General features: G+C 47.3%; 1 protein-coding gene across 3 annotated transcripts in view; it reads left to right on the top strand.

The window, feature by feature from the left end:
* The window catches only part of AJAP1 (adherens junctions associated protein 1), a 132,919-nt gene that overhangs the window by 41,890 nt on the left and 64,485 nt on the right, over nucleotides 1-26,544 (top strand). For all 3 annotated transcript variants that reach the window (XM_048519532.1, XM_048519533.1, XM_048519531.1), the window contains exon 2: nucleotides 12,985-13,688. In XM_048519532.1, the coding sequence (XP_048375489.1) occupies nucleotides 12,985-13,688 (704 nt within the window). The remainder of the gene's footprint in view (nucleotides 1-12,984; nucleotides 13,689-26,544) is intronic.

The following is a 26,544-nucleotide window of genomic DNA, read 5'->3' as shown; positions in this document are numbered from 1 at the left end:
AGCAGGGAGGAATCATTTTGATATTTTAAAGATGAGACTTATTACTTATTGCCTCTGTGTGCCTTCAGTTTCTGCCCATGAGCCAGTACTTCTTGCTCCGTTCTCAAAGAGATGTCACTGGTTGCACAAAAAGCAGCCGATCCAATTTAGTTAATGTCAGTCATTTAAAGGAACCATTTGTGTACTTCAGAAGGCGGCTGAAGGGATAGCAATGTACACATGTGAGAAAGCTGTGGTCTTAAAGCTTTGCTTGCGGACGTCTCAGAGGCGTCTGGTTGGCGTAAACTGAATGGACATTTTGATCTGATTCATCCGCACCCATCTTATGTTCTTGAGAACAATTATGAGCACTCTGGATAAACGAAATTGGATCACAAGGTGTCTGTTGTGGGGAGAGGAAGGGAAAGGAGCTTGTAAGCCACCTTGAGTTTCCTTACAGGAGAAAAAGGTGGGGTATAAATCCAAACTCCTCCTCCTCCTCCTCCTCTTCTTGATGGCAAACCACCTCTGTGTCTCTTGCCTTGAAAATGCTATGGGGTTGCCATAAGTCAACTGTGACATGAAAAAAGAAGACTGTTAAACAAATTAAGCGTTGTTTCAAATATTCTTAAGATTTTTCAGTATCAATGACAGCCAGGTAGACATCTCCTTGAAAGTAGACTGTGGATCATCCTTCCACAATATTTGCAAGAAATTGTGAGTAGTTTAGACTCTGCTACAATGAAGCATAATTGTCAAGCGAGTCCCAAAGAATAAGCAGATAGCCAGTAGATACTTATGACAGTTTTATACGCAATAGATATTGAGCTTGGGAACAATCCTCAAATGGCCCAGGGTGTCTGTCTTAAGTGATCTCTTCCTTGTCATCTTCATCAGAGGTGTCTGATGAATAGCATTTCAGGGGTAGGGATTTTCTATTCTTTAATGCTGATGTAACAGTTCTTTCGTGCCGCGGCTGCTGTAGGCAATGCATTGATATTGCAGGGAGAATCAAGGTTACGTCCTTGTTCCCGATGATTTATTCCTTTGCAACATTTTACAAGTCCAAGAACTGAGCGCAACCCAATAAAAACAAAACATCCCCAGAAGTGTGAAGGTAACAGGCGCTTACTCAAATGGGAACAGGTAAAAAAGGAAAACTTTGCTGAACTACAGCCAACGGTCAAGTGTGTGTGAAATGTTTGCCCTTAGCAGGGGTATCATTGTGAATCATGGGAGCATAAAGTTGGAATGCAATGGGTATGCGGCAACGGTTCATGGGAATGTAGAGTCTCTTTTGCACATGGCTAATTTCTTTCTTGAGAACCACCCAGTTCCACACTGGTACCTAGTTTGGTTTGAGAATGTCCCTGCCTAGGGTTGCCAACTCTAGAAGTTCCAGCAGATTGTGGGGGTGGAGCATAGGGAGGGGAACAAGCTAGATTCCACCTTCCTAAAGTAACCATTTTTTTCCCAGGGGAGCTGATCTCTGTACTCTGGAGATCTGCTGTAACTCTGCGAGATCGCCAGACCCCACCTGGAGGTTGGCAACCTGCTCCTTTAGCAGCAGTGGTTTAGTAGTTAAGAGCAAGTGCACTCTAATCTGGAGAACCAGGTTTGATTCCCCGCTCTGCCGCTTGAGCTGTGGAGGTGTATCTGGGGGACCAGATTAGATTGTGCGCTCCAACACATGCCAGCTGGGTGACCTTGGGCTAGTCACAGTTCTCCGGAGCTCTCTCAGCCCCACCTACCTCACAGGGTGTTTGTTGTCTGGGGGGAGGGAAAGGAGATTGTAAGCCCCTTTGAGTCTCCTTACAGGAGAGAAAGGGGGATATAGATCCAAACTCTCCTCTTCCTCCTCCTCCTTCTCCTTCTTCTTGTGATATAGATGTATTTGCCAAAATGCTTTGGGTTGCGCCTTCTGATTTCCACTCAAACAATGTCTTCAAGCCCCATGTTTCCAGTGTGCTTCACCACTGCCCCATGAATGCTCCAATGCAGGGATGTACTGCATTGGGGTTAAATGTCCCCAGTTTGCAGCTATTTAGTCATGTGGGGGGTGGAAAATCTTCCCCCATACCTCTTCTCCTCCCTCCCCTCGGGCCCATACAAAAGAGTTGTTTGGTCGTTGGGGGGGGGGGGAGGGTGGCCGCCCATATGGGGTGGTGGTGGTGGAAAACTCAGATTTTGCACTGGGCTACATTTTCCCTAGATACGCCTCTGTGCTCAGGTCTAGGTCTAAAGCGGAGATGTGCATTGTGACGGATATCCGCTAATGAAGATGGGCTCAGAAAGTCAGATTGCTAGATCCCCAGTAAGACTTGCCCCCTGCCGCCCTCATTTCCACCCCGCTGTTCACCATATGGGCGACGTCTTCTTGATTATATCACCCGTTCCCTGCCCCAGCCAAACACAATTTTGCAGCTGGGTTGGGTGCATTGCTTTGCCTTAATCTCTTTTTTACGGATGGTCAACCTCGGATCCCTTCTCTCATTCCCTCCTGTCCTCTTCCATTAATCTGGTGCTCTCGGAAACCTTAATGTTTTCGAAAGAAGGGCGGACCAGATGGGGTCTTGGTCTTACGCAATGCATTGATCAAAGTGGTAATGGAATCTTTGCCCTGTTCAGTGGGACAGCGGGCTGGAGGCCGGGAAGAGGAGAACCTGGCGGGGTTTCAAAAAGACGAGGAAGTGACAGGCTGGCTGGAGAAGGGTGGGAAAGTGAAGCTTGTTGGAGCAGAGACAGAAGATGTAGGAGTCAAATAAGGAAGTGAGCTGAACTGTGGTCCGCTTGGAAAATAGGAAAAATTGATCAGAAGACAACTTGCCATGCCACATTCATTAATTTAGTGTTACAAATTTGCCCAGATCTGAATAGCCCCAGAAGCTAAGCAGGATCAGCCCTGGTTAGTGTTTGGATGGGAAACCTACAAGGACACCCAGGGTCACTGTGCAGAGGCAGGTAAAGGTAGTCCCTTGTGCAGGCACCAGGACTTTGCTAACCCATGGAGTGACATCAAATCAGGATGTTTACTAGGCAGACAATGTTAATGGGGGGATTTGCCATTGCCTTCCCAAGTTGCCTTCCCCAGAGTGCCAGCGTGGTGTAGTGGTTAAGAGCAGGTGCATTCTGATCTGGAGAACCGGGTTTGATTCCCCACTCCTCCACCTGAGTGGCAGAGGCTTATCTGGTGAACTGGATGTGTTTCTGTACTCCTGCATTCCTGCTGGGTGACCTTGGCCTAGTCACAGTTCTTTGGAACTCTCTCAGCTCCAAGCATTGTTGAAGGCTTTCACGGCCGGAATAACTGGGGTGCTGTGTGGTTTCCAGGCTGTATGGCCGTTTTCTGAAGATGCCAGCCACAGATGCAGGTGAAACGTCAGGAGAGAATGCTGCTAGAACATGGCCATACAGCCCGGAAACCACACAGCACCCCAGTCTCTCAGCTCCACCTACCTCACAAGGTGTTTGTTGTGGGGAGAGAAAGAGAAAGGAGCTTATAAGCCACCTTGAATCTGCTTACAGGAGAGAAAGGTGGGGTATAAATCCAAACTCCTTTCTTCTCCTTCTCCTTCTCCTTTTACCCTCAAAAGTTGGGTATTCATTTTACTGACCTCGGAAGGATGGAAGGCTGAGTCAATTCTGAGTGGGCTACCTGAAACCAACTTCCTTGGGGATCGAACTGGGGTTGTTTGCTGAGTTTTGGCTGCAGTACTGCAGCTTACCACTCTGTGCCACAGTGCTCAAGGCTACTTACTACATTGTCAAAACTATAATAGCCATACTTGGTGCATTATGAAAACAATAACAGTCGTACTTAGTACCACAGGCAGGTCCATGGCTCAGCAGCAGAGCAGCTGCTTAGCATACAGAAGATTCCAGGTTCGAATCCTGCCGTGTTGAGTTTTAACAAAAGAATTGGTGTCATATGATGGGGAAGATTGGGAGTCGTTGCCAATCACAGATGACAATGGGAGTTGTTGCCAATCACAGATGACAATGCTGACCTTGTTGGTCCTGTGGGCAGACTCAGTAGAAGCCAGCTTTGTGCATCCATTTTATAGCACGTTCAGCGTGCAATGCTGAAAAAGAAACTGTTCTCAGTAGAGGTTGACGGCCCCTGGAAGAACGTAACAGTGCGCGTGAGCCAGCCCCAAGTCCCTGTGCAAATAATTGCCCAGATTGACTGACAGGCAGCATGCTTGGCTTTCTGCTGCCTGCGTGGATGGGAGCTGGAGACAGCTTTGGCTTGGGCGAGATGGAACCTTTCCCAGCCTGTCTGGGTTCCACCAAGGCAGCCGGGGCTCTGGAGCCTCTGAAATGTGTTAGCCAGTGAATTAAAATCCAGGCACCTCCCCGGGATGACTGCCTTTCTGACAAAAGCTTTCCCCCCTTGCCCGGTGACTGCTGCTGCCAGCCACTTGGACCCTCCGCTTTTGGGTCAGCCAAGCGCAAATCAAAGTAGGCCAAGAAACCTCAAGAACGGCAGGGTGGCGGCGCAAGCTTTTTTCTGTAAGCCTTGTTATGCTGGCCACCTCCCTTCCGCCAAGAAGAGGTCAGGAAGATGCAGTCTGGAGGGTCTCAATGGAGGCCGCCGCTACGGAACAGCCGACACTTCTGTCTGCTAAGCCTGGCTGCCCAGCAAATTCTTTGCAAAATAGCACCGTCAGCGGAGCGTGTGGCGTTGTGCATCTGGCCCTTTTAATAAGGAGAGACTCCTTTGGGTTGGGCTAATACAGAGGGGCTGTCTGGAGGATTCGGGAGCAGTGAAATGTGGGAGGGCTCACTTAATGAACATTCTGTTCCCATGAAAGGTGACCTCCTTTCCTTTCCAATTTATGGCCCTTTATAGAAAAAATAAGCATGAAATTGTCTGCAACGGGGCAAGGGTCAGGAAGAAAGAGTGCATTGGTATTGTGGAATAGATTTGTCTGGTGCTCATTTGCCCTAGTCCCCTCAGGCTAAATGGACTCGATTGGTCTGAATGTGGATCAGTGTGTGCTATGCTTGCTAGTTGCATGCCTTTGGCTGGTAAATCCCTACCAACCTCCTGCCCTGGAGAAGTAGAAGAAGGGTTTGGATTTATACCCCACCTTTCTCATCTGCCAGGAGACTCAAAGCAGCTAACAAACTTGTTTCCCTTCCTCTCCCCACGACAGACTCCTTGTGAAGTAGGTGGGACTAAGAGAGCTCTGAGAGAACTGTGACTAGCCCAAGCTCACCCAGCAGGCTTCATGCATAGCAGTGGGGAAACAAATCTGGTTCACCAGATAAGCCTCTGCCACTCAGATGGAGGAGCGGGGAATCAAACCCAGTTCTTCAGATGAGAGTCCACCGCTCTTAACCACTACACCACGCTGTCTCTTTCAAAATAGAAGGTGGAAAGAAAAATATGTGTTGCCTTATCCTGAAATAGACGAGTCAATGGGGCTGTGATACAGGGCACAAGAGAGGGGAAGCTGGTGCAGGATGAAAGAAAAATCCATACTAAAACCAACTCAGAATGTAGGGATCCAAAGTGAGGGAGGGATTCCATGATTCAATAAAAGGCTGAAGGTCCAAAAAGCAAGCCAGTCACAAGATCCAGAAAGCAGCTTGGGACTAAAACCAGTTCCAGAGATGGGCTTTCATTCCCCACTCCTCCACGGTTCCAGAGATGGGCTTTCATTCCCCACTCCTCCACGGTGGAGTGGTAGACTGGTGAACCAGATTTGTTCCCCCACTCCTACATTCCTTCTGGGTGATTTTGGGCCAGCCACAGATCTCTCCAAAGTCTCTCAGCCCCACCTACCTCACAAGGTGTCTGCTGTGCGGAGAGGAAGGGAAAGCAGATTGTAAGCCCCTTTGACTCTCCTCCCAGGAGAGAGAGGTGGGATATAAATCCAAACTCTTTTTCTTCTAAAATGCAATCTTGGCACCTTGAGATGGTTCTCAGATCATATCTTTGAGCCTAGATGTGTGTTCTTTGCAAATCTCAATGGAAGCTCTTTAGATCACACCTCCGGGGCGAGAGGGAGTTCTAACCCTGAACCGAACTCTTGGCATCTGCTCGTTCTTACTGGAAATGTATTTGGATGCTCAATGAATGAGAAACAAGAAAAAGTGGTTCCTTTGGAGAGTGAACTTCTCAGACCTCCAGTGGCTTCCGACACCCAACGAGGGAAGAGCGCGGTAGAGTCACCTTATCAAGTATCGTCACACTTTATGCGATCAAGCTACAGCCGGAGGACATTACACTTGCAAATTCCGTTTTTGTTGAAGTGTTGCAGCGCACACTGTTTTCGGAGTGAAGTTCGCCTGGTTATTACCTTTGCTGGCTAATTAAAGCAGCCTGCAGAGATCCCTTCACCATCCGAGGTTGTTTGCTTTGCTGGAACACTGACATTGCAATTCACATTCATTTGCATCACAAAGTGCTCCGAGCACTGGTATTTCACGGAGAAATATATGAATAAATGCAGTCGCTTCTGGAGCTCTGCCATTTACCTGCCATTTTTGATTCGGGGTTGGAGAGGCGCACGTTGGCGGGAGCTGTGTACTGTGAAGGAGTGATAAATGGATTCCCAACCCAGAATATGTGAATCTTTACCTTTTAAAAATCATGTTGGGCCCATCATTTCCTTTGCGGGTTTCCAAGTATGTGTGATCTTTTTATCCCTCACTGCATGGTGTAGTGGTTAAGAGCAGTGGACACTAATCTGGAGAACCAGGTTCAATTATCCACTCTTCCACATGAGCGGCAGACTCTAATCTGGTGAACTGGGTTTGATTCCCCACTCCTCCACATGGCTCTGATCTGGAGACCCCTCCCCTCTCCTGGCTCTGTCTCCAAATCTCCAGGAATGTTCCAGCTTGGAGTTGGCAGCCCTGCTACCAGGATGTGTTTGCAAATTGGATGAATGGATGGCTCAATTAATTGTTATTTGAAGGAATCGTTTCATTTTTCACTTGTACTTTTTCTGATTTTTCAGTTTATATGAATATTGTTTTGTTCTATGTGGTTACTTACCTGGGGTCCTGAAAATTGGCAGAAAGCATTTCAACTGACTAAATAAATAACGTTAGTTGGTTAGACCTCATCTGGAATATTGTGTACAGTTCTGGGAACCACAATTCAAGAAGGTTATTGACAAGCTGGAACGGGTCCAGAGGAGGGCAACCAAAATGGTAAAAGGTCTGGAATCCATGCCCTATGACCGTGGTGGCAAACCTTTAGCACTCCAAATGTTATGGACTACAATTCCCATCAGCCCCTGCCAGAATGGCCAATTGGCCTTGCTGGCAGGGGCTGATGGGAGTTGTAGTCCAGAACATCTGGAGTGCCAAAGGTTCGCCACCACTGCCTTATGAGGAGAGACTTGGGGAGCTGGGGATGTTTAGAGAAGAGGTGACATGATAGCCATGTTTAGATATTGGAAGGGATGTCATGTTGGTGAGGGAGCAAGCTTGTTTTCTGCTACTCCAGAGACTAGGACCAGGAGTAATGGGTTCACGGTGAAGGAAAAGAAATTCTACCTGAACATCAGGAAAAACTTCCTGACAGTAAGGGCTGTTTGACAATGGAATGCACTACCTCGGAGTGTGGTGGAGTCTCCTTCTTTGGATGTTTTTAAAGAGAGTCTGGATAGCCATCAGTCAGGAGTGCTTTGATCGTGTGTTCCTGCATTGCTGGGGGTTGGACTTGATGGCCCTTGGAGTCTCTTCCAACTCTATGATTCTATGAATGAACTAACTAAGCAATCAACAAACCAACCAACCAAATGGGCAAAATATGGCCCTAGCTGGGAGGTGCTTTCTGGCTCTTACAGAAACCAACATTTAACCAACTTTTTCTTCTATTACCCTGTGGTTGGGCTTTCCAAGAGAAAAGGAAAAAGCCCTATGGCAAGAGATGCATTATGTTTCAAGCCCCACATCCGTTCTGGTCAAGCATTCTGGAGAGTAGTTATCTATGGGGAGGGTGGAAAATGGAACATTTGAGGCTTAGGGAATGAAAAATAGAAACTCTCTTCCAACTCAAAGACCAGCCCGGTGTTCTTCTTGCCAAAAGGGAAATCCAAAGTAAAAAATATAAATATCCCTCCTGTGTGACGAAGCCCTCTGAATCTCGCAGATTATCGTAACTGCCACAAAACGCTGTTGCTGAAAAGGCATTGGTTGATTGCCTGCTCCATCCCTAGTGTATTGCATGGAAAACACTTAGTTTCATGATTAGCCATCATCAGAGCCTTTGTGTGTTGTTGTTGTGAGTGTGAATACAGAGAGTATAAAATGCCATGAGCCAAGAGAGAGGATTGTTGGCATCTAAGTTGATTCTCCGGCTTGTAGTTCAGCCTGAAAACATTTTAAATTAATCCTCTTCTTCAGCAGTTCTTCTGTGGAAGCGTTTTCACTTGCTGTGTGGATCTCTTTAAAATGTTTCCCACACCGCTGTGCAGTCCCCAGACTTCTTTGGTGCCACTTTCTAAGCTTGCTCCATTGATTTGCCTGTGTATTTTCGTCATTTTAGGGGGGGGGAGTGGAATCTTCAAGGCCTCATGTATACAGCCTATGAGAATCACAACATGAGCTTTAAAGCAACGTAGCATCGAACCCACAGATAATTAAAAAAACACACAAAATGGTGGTCAGCTTCCCTCCCCCCCCCCAAATCAAGTGTGAATCTTCACAACCAAGCCCAGCTCTTTGATGGCAGGAGAGGACACATCCTGACATAAAGCTATCCAGAGCAAAGCAACCCTTTGGTTGCTTGGAGACCAGACAGCAAAGATTTGAGGAACAAAATCTTGCTTTTCCCCTGTCAATTTTGTTTTGTTTTGTAGAAGAAAAGTGCTAGAGCCGGTTGCAGAACTTAAAATGGGATAGTTCAATTTGCAGCTCTAGCATCTGTTTCACACATTTTCTCCCATTTGCATGGCGCATAAGGGGGCTGGCAGCCTTCTGCTCCGCTGTGCAGACAGCAGAACCTGCAAGGCGGATGTCCCATGTGGTGGCACATATGTGCAGAGTCCTGATTGGTAAGTTTCTTTGTCCTCATAAAAGGGGCCATGGCACGAAGGGTCAGCTGCACATATGGTCATAAACCACTATGCAAATGGCAGTGCATGGCCAGTCAGCATGACTTCTGAGCCGTGATCTCTTTGCCAGCATGATGTAGTGGTTAAGAGCAGGTGGATTCTAATCTGGGGAACTGGGTTTGATTCCTTACTCCTCCACCTGAGTGGTAGAGGCTTATCTGGTGAACCAGATGCGTTTCTGCACTCCCACACTCCTGACCTTGGGCTAGTCACAGTTCTTCACAACTCTCTCAGTCCCACCTACCGCACAAGGTGTCTGTTGTGGAGAGAGGAAGGGAAAAGAGCTTGTAGGCCACTTTGAGTCTCCTCACAAGAGAGATAAGTGGGATATAAATCCAAACTCTTCTTCTTACCTAAGAGTCCTCATTTCTAATGGCTAAGGACCATAGCTCACTGACAGAGAACAGGCTATGCATGGAGAAAGTTTGATCTTCAGCAATGGCAATCACAGCAATCTCAGGTAACAGGTGCTGGGAAAGACCTCTTGCTTCCCGAGATCCTAGAGCACTCAATGTGAAGAATTGAGCTAGCACTCAATGTGAAGAATACCAAAAGGGGTGGACCAAGGATGTACCTCAAGTTCTGCTGCCCAAAGGCGAAAGGGCTTCCTTTTCTTCCTGCCACTGGGAAGCTGGCTCCTGGGGAGCACAGAATTTCCTTTTGATGTCTCCAAACAATTTAGTCGTGTGTTGCCTAGACAACCAGAACTCCCACACATTGCTGTTTTATTGCAAAAAGACATTCTGCTGTTATCTGCTCCTCTCTCTCTCACACACATACACATACCCAAAGAAATACATAGAAGATTTTGATGTCACCTGAGATACCTTCCACATGTCCTCTGTCCTTCATGGCCCATATATCTGCTTGCCCCCGAGCCCCATAGGTTCATTTGGGCTTTTCCTTTGTCGGTTGGGTCCTGTGGTCTTCTGCTCCCACGTTTGACTCACATGGGGGCATCATGGAATGTGAGGCTAAGTGAGATGCTCAAGGAACCCCCAGATGGGAGTCAAAATCAGTTATTGGTAGTGGAAAGTGCTGTCACATAGCAACCAACTTATGGTGAACCTATAGAGTTTTCAAGGCAAGAGATGAACAGAGATGGTTTGCCATTGCTTACCTCTGCCTTACAGCTGTGGACTTCCTTGGTGGTCTCCCATCCAAGTACTAACCAGAGCTAACCCTGCTTAGCTTTTGAGATTTGAGTGGGCTAGCATGGTCAGAGCAAAGCATTTATTAGTTTCACCTAAATATCATGAATCTTAATTGGGATGTCCAGCTAAGGAATATTTTGGGCTGGCTGCAAAGGTGTACTGCCCAGGGGGACATATGAGGTCAAATGTCCCCAGGCTGCAGCCATTTAGTCATGCAGGGGCCCTAGAAAATTGCCCCCACACCCCTCCTCCTTCCCCCCAAGTCCATACATTGACTTCAAGACCTGGTGCAAAAAAACGTTGTTTGGTTGTGGTTGGGGAGGGCAGCCGCCCATGGCCGGGAGGGGGGGGGGGAGAAAACTCAGATTTTACACTGGGCTACATTTTCCCTAGATATGCCTCTGGGCTACTGCCAACAGATTGTTATGTATGACAGTCTGGGGGCAACAAAATAAGTCATGTGGACAAGTGAGCACAAAGCAGGGAAGTCCAGATGATGTTCTCATAAACACAGAAGTTCTCAGGCAAATGAGTTCTTGGACTCTCCAGAGTCAACTGAGGGGCTGCAACGTCCCCAGAAGCAGAGCTGAAAATGAGACACGGGGACAAAAACAAAGCAAAGTTCCCAAGGTTTTGAACCCATCTTCTCATGGATGAGCTGTTGGGCCCCCGTCCCTTCCCATATCCTCCTTTTGTGAGAGGAAATGTCAAATTGCCTTAAAAGCATTAGCTGGCCCTGGAGATCGAGTCTGACATGCTGTTACACATGACAGCCAGATTGAGGATTTTTATTAAGCGGGAGACTCACCTTAATGTGCTCCTTGGAAATTCTACCTCCCGCCTTCTCCCCAGAGGTGTCTGGGAGTTACCTGCTGGTGTGGGGCCAATGGGAATGCTTCCCTGTGTTGACTTTCAATTGCTTTTGTTCAGAAAGCGGAGCGAGGGATGTCAAACATAACATTGGGGGATGTGATTGGGCCCTTTGGGGTTCCCGGTTAATCGTGCGGCGCGCCTACGAAGCTCTGCTCAAAACGGCTGCATCACCTTCGGGACTAGGAAGCAATTCACTCGGCAGGGAAGGCAGAGGTGTTGATTTACTGATAACTGCCACTGTATGCTGCAGCAACATTGAAGCGAGCAGTGCAGGTCACAAGGAGGATGCTGGTGGTGAAATTAGCAGCCCAGGGTGTTTGGGGAGTGCCTTTGGCTAGAAAGGAGGGGTTTTTGTATGACAGGACGGATTCTGTTGGCAGGGTAAGAGAGATAGGGAGACATTTCTGTGGTTATCTGAGTTTTTTGGAGAGCAAGAAGTAAGCACACAAGGACTCTAGCTGCAGCCCCCCCCCCCACTGTTCCGTCTGCTACTGCTTTATAGGGTAGTGGGAGGAAATGGGCATGAAAATCAGACTCATGCCACTCACAGACCATCACTTCTGACAGATAACCAGAAGTGCTGTCACCACATTGGTGTGATGTTCTTGGACGCCCCCAGGGAGTCCTCGAGCATCACACTGACATAGTGACATCACTTCAGGTTATTTCTTGGAAGGAACATTGTGATGTCGGTGCAGCCTCGTTCCCCAAGGCCTGCCTGCCCCTGTCCTGTTGACACTACCAAGCAGTGACTTGTGGGATGGAGGGTTGGTTGATGAGGGGTTGGGGGAGCAGTTGGGTCTGATGGGGGCAATTACGGGTGCTTCTCAGAGGCTCTTCAGAATCAGCGGGATTGTGTTGTAATTGTAAATCACATGGAACTGTAAGTCACATAAACCTTACTGAGATGGTTGCAATACCATCACCTGGCCATCCCCAGTGGTGGCACCATAGAGCAGAAGGGAGCAGATCTGCAGCTCCCTCTACTGGTGAACTGTACCTACCAGAGTCTACAGTGTCCTACACCTTCCCCCCCAGGATAGGATGATCAAACATTTCAGCTTAGCTGAGAGGTAACAGATTGTGGCTCGTTCCACTTCTGCCACACCATTTCTTAGGGACCTCATGTGAAGGAGTTGTATCGCTGCTCCAGAGAAATGGAATAGACACAGCGAGTCTCTTGTTCCCTGGGTAATAGTGCTGGGACTGCATTTTCATAAAAGAAATCTGCTGTTCCACAGAACGCTGCCAGGTTCCTGGAAGTCCTAGGGCTTCTAGCGATAGTTCTTTTGATCATGCCAGATCTGATTGTGCGTCATGCTCAGTCAGCAAGCCACAGCGCAGCAATTCTCCTGCCTCCTCTAGCTCTATTTCATTTCACTGAAAGACCAAGTTTTATAGCCTATTGGACGGCAAAGCAGGTTTATCTCCAGGAGTGAAGATTACGGTATTGGGTAATGAGTCAGCCTGGTTGTTCCTAAGGAGAGCCAGGGAAATGCTCAGCGGATATTCGAGATGACCTGGAAGTATTTGGAGGCCAGGAAGGCCGGGAAGTAATCAGTGGCTTCCTGAAGGAATGAAACCATGCTGGGACCTTTGAGGACAATACTGTCACTTTATGTTCGCTCTTCAGCCTTTGGAGCTGAAGATGCAAGAGGTCACCAGTGCACAACCCAAGGGGTTCCCTGTTGAGGCCTAGCTGATCCCAACAAAAGAAGTTCAAACATAAGAGAAGAGAGGTTTGAGTGGCAGTGGGAGACAGGGAGCTTTGTCTAGAACCACAAAAGAAAACCCTGTAGGGTTAATATCAGGATCAATTAATGTACTTATTTGAGGTCTTGTTTGTCTCACCAACTGTTTACATTTCAGTTGATCTAACACGGTTCTGTGTCCATCTGCAGGTCAGGTTGCCCCATACGAAGCCATGCTTGGATTTTAATAGCCATGTTTCGACTTGCCATGGATTTCACCTCCTGCGAATCTTTGAGCCAAGGGCATCGGCTCCGGCTCTTGCAAAGACCTGCTAACTGGTATGGATTTCCCCATAGTTCTTTGTGGCACCTTAAAGCCGGGCAACGCGCGAGGAGTCGTGGGCTTCTGGGGAGCCGGGCGTTTCCCTATTTGGAACAGTCTAACGGACAAATGCCAACGTATCATTCCAAAAGGCTGCACAAAGCCGTGGACCTGCTGTGGAAAAGCGGGCGGCCCAAGCCCTTTGTGGACTCCAACCCTTCCTTGGCAGAGGATCAGATTCATTTGAAACGGAGGAAAAGGAACATCCAGGGAATCATCAACCCCACTGTGGAGAACGGGGTGATTGTGTGGGGATCAACGAGTCCTTTGGAGTCCATAGACATGGATACGCTCCCTAGCACCAGCACCAAAAGGAGTACGCCAACCATCACCACCACCACCATTGTTACCACCACAACCACTGCTGCTTCCACAACAGTGCCACCCAAAGGGCCTGGGCCTGGGCCAGGGGCTGGCACGCACAAGAACAACCCCAGCACTAGGGTTAGCACAATGGAGCCGCCCGCCACTCCCAGCGGTAATGGAAAAGATGTTGATGTTCCTCCACCTAAGTTACCGGGGGAGACTTCAGGTATATCTAAATATATTTCCTTATAGGTTTGTAAATATTCCACTCTACTTGTTGATGTTTAGCAACTGGGAGTGGTGGTGGTGGCGGGGGGGGGGGGGAGATAGGCGGTACTTCCTGTAGGGTATGCCCAACATCCTTTTTCGAGTATTGCCCTTCTGATGCAACTGCATATTTTGATTGCCTGATGATGCCAAAGCTCCAAATAGCTTTTTCTTAGGCAAGAATGAATGCCCTTCTTTTGGTGATTTTGGAGGGCAGATATAAAAGAGTGCCACACTCAAGCTTCTTCCGCACATGCAGAATAATACACTTTCAATCCACTTTGCAAATGTGCAGAATAGCAAAATCCACTTGCAAACAATTGTGAAAGTGGATTGAAAGTGCATTATTCTGCAGGTGCGGAAGGGGCCTCAGACAGAACATGTCGACTCTCACATGACAAAGTTGAAACTATTGAACATATGATCATGGAGTGTCCCATATTTTAAAGAGTTAAGGGCCAATTTGAGCACTCCTTCATTTACAAATGTGGAAAATCCATCGAGGCATCTGGTGGTACAAGGGCGCAGGTGACGTGGCTGCTATCTATATATATAAAAATATATCAGTGCATTTTTCTGCTGACAGGTAATCTCCCAAACTACTGGACCGATTGCTTTGAAATTTTCACACAACGTCGCATTTGCTTGCGGCCAGGTTTCCATACTGTTTCCACACCTCCTGTTGAGTACATGTCACAACTGTGCCAGTTATTGTGTATATGCCACACCTGTGACAGTTGGAACCACAGTTCCGTTCTGCAACAGCGCCATCTGTTGGCCGTCAAAGCAACACACTCTGATACAAGGGAAACAACCATGCCTTCCTTGAAAACCACTGCATTATGGAGTTAAAGGGATGGGGCGGGCCATCTGCACATGGCCCACCGACCCTAGTGGAGGAAGGGGAACTTTAGGGAGGGACCAGCCGGGTTGCCATGCAAGGAGACGGGAGAGAGGAAGGGGAGCGGGGAAGGGGAGCGAGTGGCCCCTCGAACCGTTCACTTCCCCTTTTCTTTCTTTTCCACTTCACCAGACTCAGCCACAGCAATGCGTGGCCGGGCCCGCTAGTTGGATATAAATGATTCTGCTCCTTTGTCTGCGGCAAAATGTATAGGGGCAATAATTAAATACTGGCAGGATAATACTGAGGAAGACATTATTGTATTCCTTTGTTGCTATAGCTGTGTAAGCAGTACTAGATAATAGATAGATTGAGAGACAGACAGATAGGCTGTAGTTTAAAAAAAAAAATTGGTCGGAAGGAGACATGCATCCCCTGGTAGGAAACCCATGAAAGGCAAAGCCAATTTGGTACAAGACCATTGTGCATTAAAATCTTGTGAAACATCCTCAGAGGAACCTACAGTCGATATCATTCCAGCAACGTGACACTTCAGTGGGAATAATTTGATGCTTATACAACCAGCTATGCAGTAGCTGATCATGGAAAAGCCTGTTCCATAACAGTTTTAGTAATGAAAAAGAAATGTAACGGTTGGATTGTTTTTCCCAAAGAGTTGAGCTTTCTTAAATTTCACAATGCATTATTGCAACAATTTTGGGTAGGAAACAGAACCAGGGCAAGGTGAGAATCCTTTCCATTTCTCCATGTTCGTTTGAAACATATATTCAACCACAAAGAATCCTTGACTGCACTAGATATGCCTGGATGGCTATGTGGGCGGGGAGGAGGGACACATTTATTTGGGGTAAACTATTATATCAGTGGTTTGCAACCTTGTTTCACTCATGTATCCATTTCCCTAAAATTGTACCCCCAAATTAGCAAACCCATTACACATTTTTTTTCTCAAACTCCCAAGTGTTCTGGCATGTACCTTTTGGGGTATGTGTACCCCAGGTTGGGAACCACTGTATTATATTTTCACTCTGCTGTGAAACCCATTATACATTTTTTTTCTCAAACTCCCAAGTGCTCTGGCATGTACCTTTTGGGGTATGGGTACCCCAGGTTGGGAACCACTGTATTATTTTTTCACTCTGCTGTGAAGCCCAAAATTGGTTTCCAAAGCCAATCACAGCCATAAAATACAACACCAACAGCTCCATATGGATATTTGGGGGGAAGATTCTCAGTTCTTGGTATGTGAGTCCCAATGACTATGGAAAAACGAGAAAGAAATATCTCTTTGTGATGAAAGATTCTACACTTACTCAAGTTCCATTCTGCAATAACTTCAAGCACGCCGTCAGCATGACTTACAACAGGGGTCTTCAAACTATGGCCCTCCAGATGTTCAGGAACTACAATTCCCATCAGCTGGCAGAGGCCGGCAGAGGCTGATGGGAATTGTAGTTCCTGAACATCTGGAGGGCCATAGTTTGAAGACCTCTGACTTACAAGCACAGACCAGAGTGGGCAAGGTTGCCAACAGTTTGAGAAAAGACCTTGAGAATCCCATTTGTCATCCCTGCCTTCTCTTTGCAGAAATGCTCGTAGATATCTAGATAACTACCAGCTGTTTTTCGGAGCATTTAAAATGTTTGGCTATCAAAGTTTGCATGCCCAATGAGGGAGAACCTCTCAGCAAACGTTTAAGCAAATGGCATGGAAATGAAAAACGTTTCTCTGTGTTTAGTCCCAGACTGAGACATGAACTGCAACTCAGAGAAGCTGTTCAAAACTCCCCGAGGCTGATTTTTTTTCCAGCTCTAGGGAACTGTGCAGATCCTGAGCTTGTAAATCGTCTGACCCAAATTAGCTAAAATGGAAGTGAAGCCAGTGATATAGTACCTGCAAGTCCTTTCCATCAGCCTGGGTAGCTGCAGTTCGAATGAAAGCATGGGGTTAAAGCAGCATTCCAATAGGGTTGCCAGCTCCCAGATGGTAGTTAGAGATCTCCTGGGATTACAACTGATCTCTAGGCAGAGGTGTATGGGGGGGGGATGGTGCCCAAGGAAAAAACCTCCTCTGGGTGCCCCCCTGCGGGTCACAGAGCCCCACCACCGTGGGTCATGGAGCCCCACCCCCTGCAGAGCCCTGCCCCTGTGGAGCCCTGACGATGACGTGGGAGAGGCTGAGGGAGCCTGAAGACAATGAGGCAGCAGGAAGTCCTCATGGCAGAAGACAACTGGTCACGTGGGGGGCTGATTTTGCACCCCCCATGTGACCAGATTAATTGTGCCTGGGGACATAGGTTACCCTATGTCTCCGGGCAGATACACCCCTGTCTCCTGGAGAAAATCTCTGCATTGGAAGGTGGACTCTTTGCCATTATACCCCGCCAAATTCCTTCCTTCCCCAAACCCCGCCCTCCTTAGACTCCACCCTCAACATCTCCAGATGTTTCCCAACCTGGAGCTGGCAACCCAAATTTCTAATAAACCGAACACATGAAGAGATGGACTTACACACTGTATCAAGGGACTTTGAGCTTTGGTTCATTTGAATCAAGAAGTGTCCCAAGCTGTGTCAGACAAGCTTGGGAATTTCCTGAATCTACAGGAATATTATTTTCAGTTTTTATTTTGCTTTACTTTTATACCACTTTTAAAAAGTTTTATTTTGCTTCACTTATACTCCACTTTTTCTGCAATTGGGGACCCAAAGCAACTTACATCATTCACTTGCCCCCCCCCCCAATTTTACAACAACCCTATGAGGAGGGTTAGGCTGAGAGTAAGACTAGCCAAAAGCTACTCCACAATTGCCAAGAGGGGTTTTGCACCTGTGTCTCCAGGATCCTAGTCTGACACTCTAAGGCCCCTTCCGCACATGCAGAATAACGCACTTTCAATCCACTTTCAATGCACTTTGAAGCTGGATTTTACTGTGCGGAAGAGCAAAGTCCACTTGCAAACAATTGTGAAAGTGTCACAGTCGACAATGGAATAGGAGTTGCAAGAAAACATTCAGCCAACAAACAAACTGGGATTCTTCTCGATCATTTACATGCAAGAGCCTCCCTGGAGGTTCAAAGGGGGAATTGTCTGTAAACGCAGTAAATCTGTGCCGCGCCGGCATAATCAAATTTAAGCACCAGGCTCATTCCTTGCAATGTCCCCCACTGCTATCATTTGCTCAGCAGATATGGATGAGGAAGTGGCCCTTCCATTTACTGCAAATTATGTTTGTTATTTCTAAAGGTAAATTGGAAGGTGGCTCGGTGCACTTTGGGTAAATTAATCCACAGAACGTTGGTTGCGATTTGTACCGCAGGAAAGATACTCATATTTTTAAAACAGACAGAGAGAGGAATTACAGCGTTTTGCATGATAATCTAGCCCCAGATTAATTTCTCTAATGGACTCATCTTTGGAAAGGATACATACTCACTTCTCCCTGTCTCTGAGGCCAGCCTAGAGGCTGCAGGAACCACACATAACTGCCGCTGAAATTGGCAACCCTGTGTTGCCTCCTCATCTATCCCTCCAAAAAGGCCTAGTACCTTGAAACCAGAGGTGGGATCCAACAGGTTCTCACCAGTTCCCGAGAGTGGGTTACTAATTATTTGTGTGTGCCGAGAGGGGGTGACTAATTGGGTCCATGCCCTCGCCTTCCCGAGAGGCATACTGCCTTTGAACGTGAAGGTTCCGTATAGCAATTGCGACTAAGAATGTAACTCCCTGAACTGGGTTAATCCCTTTCAGGTACTGCAATTCATTGATTCTCAGCCTTCCGTACCTTTTATCTCACCAGTCTCTATCAAAGAACCGGTGTGTTTCACCATTGCTGTGTTCAGATTTGTGAGTTGGGGCATTTTCTATAATGTGATGATGATTTAGAAATGACCTGGTGCAAAAAAATTGGGGGGGTCGTGGTGGGGTGGCTGCCCATGGGGGGGTATCCAACTCAGGTTTTGCCCAAGGCTCAGGTTTGCCTAGGTACGCCTCTGCCCCCTTTGCTGAGGGGGGGCTGGCGAGGGAACCTGTTACTAAAATTTTTGCATCCCACCACTGCTTGAAACATGATGAAATGGCAAGTTTGTACTAAACAAAGTGATGATGTCATGTGGTGACGTCATATCTTGGGGCGGACTGGCCCTTGAACTCATTGGGAATATTCATGGTGGGCCTGGAGAACAGCTGGCCTCCATAACTGAATGGAGACAAGGACTAACAGGTCTGTTGATGGGTTGGAATCCACGATTCATGCCCTTTTGCAGCAACAATGACTACTGATAGCTTAGCAGCTGCCTCCTCCAATGATTTCACCAGGGAAAGCTGGATGAGTTGATGCCTGTTATTGATACCGCTAGCCAGGTGTGAGGTGAGAAGCCCTGGAGGGCTAGTTTACACCATTGTGAGGCAGGGATGGAGTGAGGGGGAACTCCGCCTGGAGCGCATATGCACCCTGCGTCCCTGTCGCAGTGCCATCTGCCCCAGCCCTGCCCCGGAACTCCCCCGGAATGCCATGTCATGCCCCTGGCCATGCCCTGGCCATGCTGCACGCCCAGGGTGTCAGGCCCCACCCAGCCCTGTTGGCCCTACGCCCCTGTTGCGAGGGCTACTTTTACTTGGTGTCAGAGACAGGCCCTCAGGAACCAAAGATAGTCCGGACACATTTCTTAGTGGGTTCAGCCATTTAATGAATACACAGAACCTGGAACCAAGACTAGGCACAAAAACAGTGACCTGCAAACTGAACCACAACGTTGTTGCCACAAGCTAGCTCAGCCGCAACCTCTCTGTTATAGCCAGCCTCTTATTCACTAGTGCAATAACCTCTTGCAGTCTGGCTCGTGCAAAGACTTTGCATCCACTTCAGCTCGCCCCGAAGCTGCTAACCTGCTGGTGCATCTCCTTTGCTGTAAACTAGCATGCAGTCTCCTCCTGCATTGCTCCTGGGGCTCTGAAGATGGGGGGTGGGGGGCTGATGGAGCTGTCAGGGTCCCCTCTGGCTAAGTATCAAGAGGCTGAAGAGTCTCACAGGTAGACCCTGGCTGGGGAATCTCAGAGCTTGGACCTGGTTGTGGATCCCAGCCTGAATGCTCTGAGCCTCTGGACCTGGTCCTTCAGGAACTACTGACTGCTCAGGCTATGTAGTACCTGGGAGTCTGGAACCAAAACTGTCCCCTCCTCTCCATCTGAGTCTTCCTCCCAGGGGTCCCCAGCCAGCTCAGGCTGAGCCATAACACTTGGTTTGCTTCCAGGCCCTATCAGTGTCTCAGTCCACTCTTGAGGGCATTACATTTATTTTAGAATTAGCTTTTATGGGTTGGGGAAGAGGAGGAAGAGGTGCAGGTGAGGTTTTCAGGCACATGCCTGCAATTTCAGGGAAGTTTTGGGGGTCAAGGACGTTGTATGTGTGTTGACATGACTTTCGGCTAAAACGTGGCAATGATGTCACTGACACTCTAAGATTCTGCTGATCTTGGTAGTACAATCGCCAAGAGGGGTGAAATCATGCGGCACTGATGATATCACTTTTGCATTTTAGATGGAAGTGATGTTGACACACAGCATATTGCTCTCCTTGCATTGCTTATCTGAGCAGTGGCAGGCAGGGGCGTACCGCCCAGGGGGACATATGGGATCATATGTCCCCAGGTTGCGGCCATCTAGTCACGTGGGGATGGAAAATCACTCCCACACCCCTCCTCCTTCCCCCCGGGTCCATACACTGACTTCAAGACCTAGTGCAAAAAAAGTTGCTTGGTTGTGGTAGAGGAGCGTGTGTGTGTGTGTGTGTGTGTGTGTGTGTGTGTGTGTGTGTTCAGATTTTGCACTGGGCTACATTTTCCCTAGATACGCCTCTGGTGGCAGAGGCCAGGAATCTCTTGGAGGCGATAGCCCACCACAGCAACTGAGTTAGCAAGCACAGCTACTGCCTTTGTGCAACCTTTTAGCTACCATAAAATTTAGTTCCGTCCCAAGAAAGAGCTTCTATTGTACCTGGGTTTCTTCTCTTCTCTCATTGCTTTGCCAAGATGTCTCACACAAACAAAGCCTTTTTCAAAATGTTTCCGCTAGAAAAGGGGATTTATTCAAAACGTTTTGAGACTGGAATTAAATTTTTTTTTGGGGGGGGGAGGAACTGTGCATAATTCCACTCCAAAATACTTTCCCTCCACCCCCACCCCCAATCCTGAAAACATTTTATTTCTGCTGTGTGGAAATAGCCATGGCTAGGGTCAAGTTGTGGCCAGCAGAGGCCCAGACCTGATCCAAAATCTTTTGCAGACAGGCTGGGTCAGTGTGGCCTGTCTCGGGACAGGGGGTGAAGGCAAATGGGGGTACAGTGGATAATCCAACAGGTTCATCCTTTTCTGGAGCAGCAGTAGCATAGTGGTTAAGAGCAAGTGTACTCTAATCTGAAGGAACCAGATTTGATTCCCCACTCTGCCTCTTGAGCTGTAGAGGCTTATCTGGGGAATTCAGATTAGCCTGTGCAACACATTCCAGCTGGGTGACCTTGGGCTAGTCACAGTTCTTCTGAGCTCTCTCGGCCCCACCTACCTCACAGGGTTTTTGTTGTGAGGGGGGAAGGGAAAGCAGTTTGTAAGCCCCTTTACAGGAAAGTGGGGATATAAATTATCATGAAAGCAAGCCTGGGAGAGCCACGCTTGTTTCATTAAAACCTGGGTTCTTTTCTCCAATAACTCCAACCAGCTGAGGTCTCAACGATTTTTATTGAAAAACAGAAAATAAAGAAATAAAACATTGTTGCGGTTAAGGGATTGCTTAGGTGGTTATATCCCTTTTGGTTCTTTGTCCCCCTTCCGGGAACCCATGGCCCAGAGATGCTTCTCTGTCCACGTCTCAAGATGGAATTCAAAATCCTTTGTTTTCCCCTTCTCAGGAAAACTCTGTTCAGGCCACGAGGTAACTTAGGCCTTTGAAGTTTCATCCTAGCACCTCTGCATAGTTTCCTGTCCTCCCTCCAGGAGATCAAAAGGCAAAGATGCTTTTCACAGTCATGTGTGATTTTGCTAGTTTTACAGTACTATTCCATCACATAAATACAACTCTTCTTCTTCTTCTGAGACTCAAACAGTTCAGATGGGGAGGTTTCCTGTTGCAGTTCCAGTTGATTTGGGAAGGTTTGGAGAAGGGCAAAACGAAGATGCTCTTGAAGGGATTCCAGCTGCCAGCTGTGGCAACCCCTTCTGTGTGGGGCCCCGGTGGGAGGTGCGTGTTTTTTCTCCACCATGTGAACCGTGGCAATGTTGACTTTCCCCCAAGCTCCGTTGCTATTAGCAACATGTTTCAACGTGAGCTTGAAGTAGAACAAGGATCCACCCACACGCATTAATGCTGAGAAAACACCCATGTATCCTTGGGAATAAAGCAGAAAGGGCAAGTTTTACAGAACCCTTCTCGACAGCTAAGAGCAGAGAGAAAGATACAAGTTGCGAGACTTTTTTTTTCCTGACCCTGAGAAAATGACAAGACTTTTCTTTCTCACTTGCTTTTTCAAAAAAAAGCCTTACTTTAGTAAAAACTTTTTCAGTCTTACCGCCAAGATATACTGCATTATTTACAATCTTGACTTCAGTCTGCTGATGTTACATCTTGTACCTTTTATTCTGTTACTGCACCATGAATGTACTTTCCAGTGCTGCAGTGGCATAAGAAACAAACTAGAGATTCCAGTGAATCGGAAAGATCCACCTACAGAGGAGGCATCCCACTGCATCTCTGTATGAGTTACTGCTCCAGCCTTTCCTCCTTTGAGTCAGCTTTCTTTGGATGTCCCAATTCTTTATGAATTGTGATTGGGTCATTCAGTTTCTCCTGAGTGGGGATTAAGCAGATTTCACCAAGAAGCTGCCTGTTGCATCACTGTGTGAGTCACCAGTCTGGGATTGGCTTTTTCTAGTCAACAGTCCCACTGAAATCTTGACGAAATGTGGGTGGGCTTCTGTGAGGATGGAAAGTTTTACTCTTACACTTGTTTAAAATAAATCTGTTGGGGTTAAAAGTGAATGCTTTCTTCAGCTATTGGAAACTGGGAGGGACTGTTTGATATAGAGCCTGTTAATTGATTTTGACAAGAGAGGAAATTTTCTCTATTATTCCCCTATTCCATTATTTCTGTCATATTCAAATGTGTCTCTGCAGAGTCTTTGCACTAAACCGGTGCTAATCAGGAGCCTAAATGCTTTGTTTCTGGGTTTGCTGTTGTGATTTTTGTTGCAAAAATAGTAATTAAGAAGTAATTTTTAGGAAGAGCCAGTGTGGGGGACTGGTTAACAGTGGTAAGGTTCTTATCAGGAGAATTGGGTTTGATTCCCCACTCCTCCACATAAAGACTGCTGGATGACGTTGAGTCAGTCACAGTTCTCTTAGCACTCCCTCAGCCCACATGCAAGCAGGCCATGGCAAACCACCTCCAGGCAACTTTCGCCCTGAGAACCCTACAGGGCCACAAGTCAGCTGTGACTTGACAGCACTTTGTACAACACAGTTTCTTGGAAGGGAGCGTGAGGGATGAGAAGAAGCGAGCTAAAAGAAATTCACTCCATGCATGGTCAGAATCACTACGCATGTGTTGCTTCAAAGGTCCCATTCAGTCAGTTATGGCTGATGTTCAATAGGGAGCAGTCCAAACCATGCTAGAATCAAAAGGAGTATGGGAATTAATGCTGGCAAATCCTATCCTCCAGTGGCATATCTCCCGGGGACAAGGGGTACCCCCGTCCCTGGGTGCCACTAATCTGGTCACATGGGGGGCACAAAATTGACCCCCCACGTGACTGGGTCTAGTGCGAAGACGATGAGGCAGCAGGAAGTCCTGCTGCTTTGTTGTCTTCCAGCTCCCTCGGCCCCGCCCATGTCATCATTTATGTAGGCGGGGCCAAAGACACCTGAGGACGCTGCCCCCGGCAGCAAATGCCTCTAACCCTTGGTTTAGGAAGACTGCCTTTCCACGTTTCTGAGAAATGGCCGATTCAGAATCGATGCAGTTTGTGGAGTGTTCTGTGGTTTTCAAAATGCTGATTGACAGCCCCAGAGTTGTCTTTGAAGGGGAAGAAGAGTTGAGACGTACCCTCCCTGTCCTTCTTCCACAATTTAAAATGCCTCTCCAAAGCTGCAGTTGGCTCTTGGAGGGAAACAAAAGAAATATTTGGGTCTGTGCCCCAGTGTTATTTCTAATGAGCCATAAATAGCCACAAGTGGAAAAAGTTCTGTTCTGGCTTTAGCAAATTAAGAGCTAAGGTTTATTCATCATGTTGCGGACCTTAATGATCCTTGTTTTTCACGGACAGTCCTGATTTTCTAGTTCTCACCCGTATATGTCCATAGTTTTTCTTTTGTTCTTATTTTTTTATTTGGGTAGGGGAAGGATCTAGAATAATTTTAAAACATAGCAGTCACTTGTGCTCAAGCGGAGCCCTTCAGCCTCTGTGCACAGGTCTTAAATTCTGAGTGGGAGGTGGATGCAGTTTGAGTGGGTGGAATATGTATATAAATAGAGTTATCTGGAAATTAAGGCAACTACATGTTGCATAGAAGTTTGTGCCCCCCCCCCCACTAGCCATTTTTAAAATCAGGCCAAACAAGGCAGGTTTGGGGTAGATGGAGATTGTTTAACATTTCTACCTCTAGGTCCACTCAAAATTAGCCTGCCTCAAGTTTTTTTTTCCAAAGAGAAAGAGCTTTGAAGGATTTTAAGTTTGTCTAAGATTTTGTTTATTTATTCCCCTCTTTTCCCCCCAATAGGGATTTCAAGAGGCTTACAACATTCCCTCCTTCTCCTTTTTCTCCTCCCAACAATCCTGTGGGGTAGTTCTAGGTGTGTTAGTGTGACTGGCCCGAGGTCACCCAGCCAACTTCTATGGCAGAGTTGAAATTTGAACTAGATCCCAGGTGGGCCCTCAAAGGGCCCTTCCACACCTGCAGAATAATGCACTTTCAACGCACTTTCAATGCACTTTGCAGCTGTGTGGAATAGCAAAATCCACTTGCAAACAATTGTGAAAGTGGATTGAAAGTGCATTATTCTGCAGGTGTGGAAGGGGCCTCTGTGACACACCATGCAAGCTGAAGGTCTCCCATATGCGGTAACAGGCAAGATTTTGAGCTGCAAAGTATCTCGAAGAGCTAATTTAGAGCTGAGGAAAAGTTGGAGGAAAAAGAATTGACACCTCCTTCCTTCTGTCTGTTTCTCCATATGTCTGTCTATGTCTGGTTCTGCTTCCATCCTGTTCAGGATGACTCTGACATTAAAATAAAACTCACAGACGAATCTCCCCCTTTCTACAAATAAATCCATAGCTGAATCTGAGGCCGATTATGCATGGAACACTTTCCTCGGCGCTCTTTGCCGCACAGTGGGGTTGTAGTGGGGGTTCCTCCATTTCTTTGTGAACACGTGAAGAGGTGTCCCAGTGCCTGCTGTGCGGCTTGCCAGCCTCCACTTCCGGTCCGCTCCCAGTCCTTGCAAGATTGCTGACTTTGTTATTGATAGTTCCTGGTTATAGCAATTTTTTTTTGTCATTTTCACAAAAGTTGGCCAAAATGCCCACAAAGGGTGGTGGTGGTTGGGAGAGCCAGGAAGGAGCAGAAAACCCGAATCAAGGAAAAACATCAGGTTTTCCTGCTCTCACTAACAGCGGGACTTCTGGGATCAGCCATGCCATGATGCAGTAATAACATCTGCAAGAAAATCTCTGCCCAGCAGGATATATACCCTCACTCACTGCAGGGCAGAACATTGGAGTATAATCAGCTTGAGATCCCTTTTAATTCCCAGATTTCCATTTCATATGCACTGCTGCTGGTAATATCCATTTTGAGTTGTTGACGTCACATGATGGGGACTGTTCCATTCTGCCAGGCTATCTGTAACCAAAAGAGCACGCGGCCTCATTTCTTTCGAACAAGCGCAAGACAGGTTATCGGAGAGTGGATAAATGCAGCCGGCATGGAAAAGCTGTCAGCTGAGCGCAATTGTGTGTGAAAGAAGCGCCGACTGCATTCCTCGGAGTGTGAACAGAGGCATGATAAGCCATTCCCGAGTCTGACCCTGTTATCACCTGTGGAATCGTGACAGGATCTTTTTTCTTAAAGCATCTTCCCAAAGGTTTCCTTCTCCTTTTGCCAAATAGGACGGTTTTATTTTCCCCCATCTCAAGTGTGTAGAAAGACTTACTGCTGCGATTCTGCATGTGGGGTTCAGCATCTCCCTGTAAACCTCCCCTCCACATCTTCCTGAGCCAAATAACCACTAGAGCTTTTAAATTATTGCTTTATCCAAGGGTTAGAATTGAGGCAAAAGATAATCTCCCTGTTCAATAACAATATCTGACGGCTTTGAGTAGCACATGATGCGTGTGGGTTAAGCACACTGCATTTTTGTTTGAACCATCACTGACTGACCACTGATAATTGCCGAAGCATGGACTAGTCTTCTGCAGTGCCCCTTCTGGCATTATGATGGTGAGAGTTACTTTTCCGGATTGCAGATAGGACCAACTGATGTCTGATTGATTGGACCCCCCTCATGTTATATCCTGACTTCCACCCTACCCCACATTGTGTTCCATCCAACAAGCATTTCATGGTCTTGCCTGGACTATTCTGCTCAGAGTCCTTGTCAACAGTGCCCAAGGAACTCAGCTCGGAAGAACCTGCCCCTTGAAACAAGCATGAGAGTTTGTGGAGCATATGTGTCTGACCTTGGAAAGAGCAATCTTGGATTTTGTCGAAGGCTTTCATGGCTGGATTCAACTGGTTCTGGTGGGTTTTCCGGGCTGTGGATCTTGTTTTGCCTGCATCTGTGGCTGGCATCTTCAGAGGTGTATCACAGAGGGAAGTCTGTTGAAGATGCCAGCCACAGATGCAGGCGAAATGTTAGGAACAAGATCCACCAGATCATGGCCACACAGCCCGGAAAACCCACCAGAACC

Source organism: Sphaerodactylus townsendi, linkage group LG16 (assembly GCF_021028975.2).
Source record: "Sphaerodactylus townsendi isolate TG3544 linkage group LG16, MPM_Stown_v2.3, whole genome shotgun sequence".
NCBI classification, from domain to species: domain Eukaryota; kingdom Metazoa; phylum Chordata; class Lepidosauria; order Squamata; family Sphaerodactylidae; genus Sphaerodactylus; species Sphaerodactylus townsendi.
The sequence above is the reverse complement of the archived record's forward strand: the minus strand, read 5'-3'. Positions and strand labels throughout refer to the sequence as shown.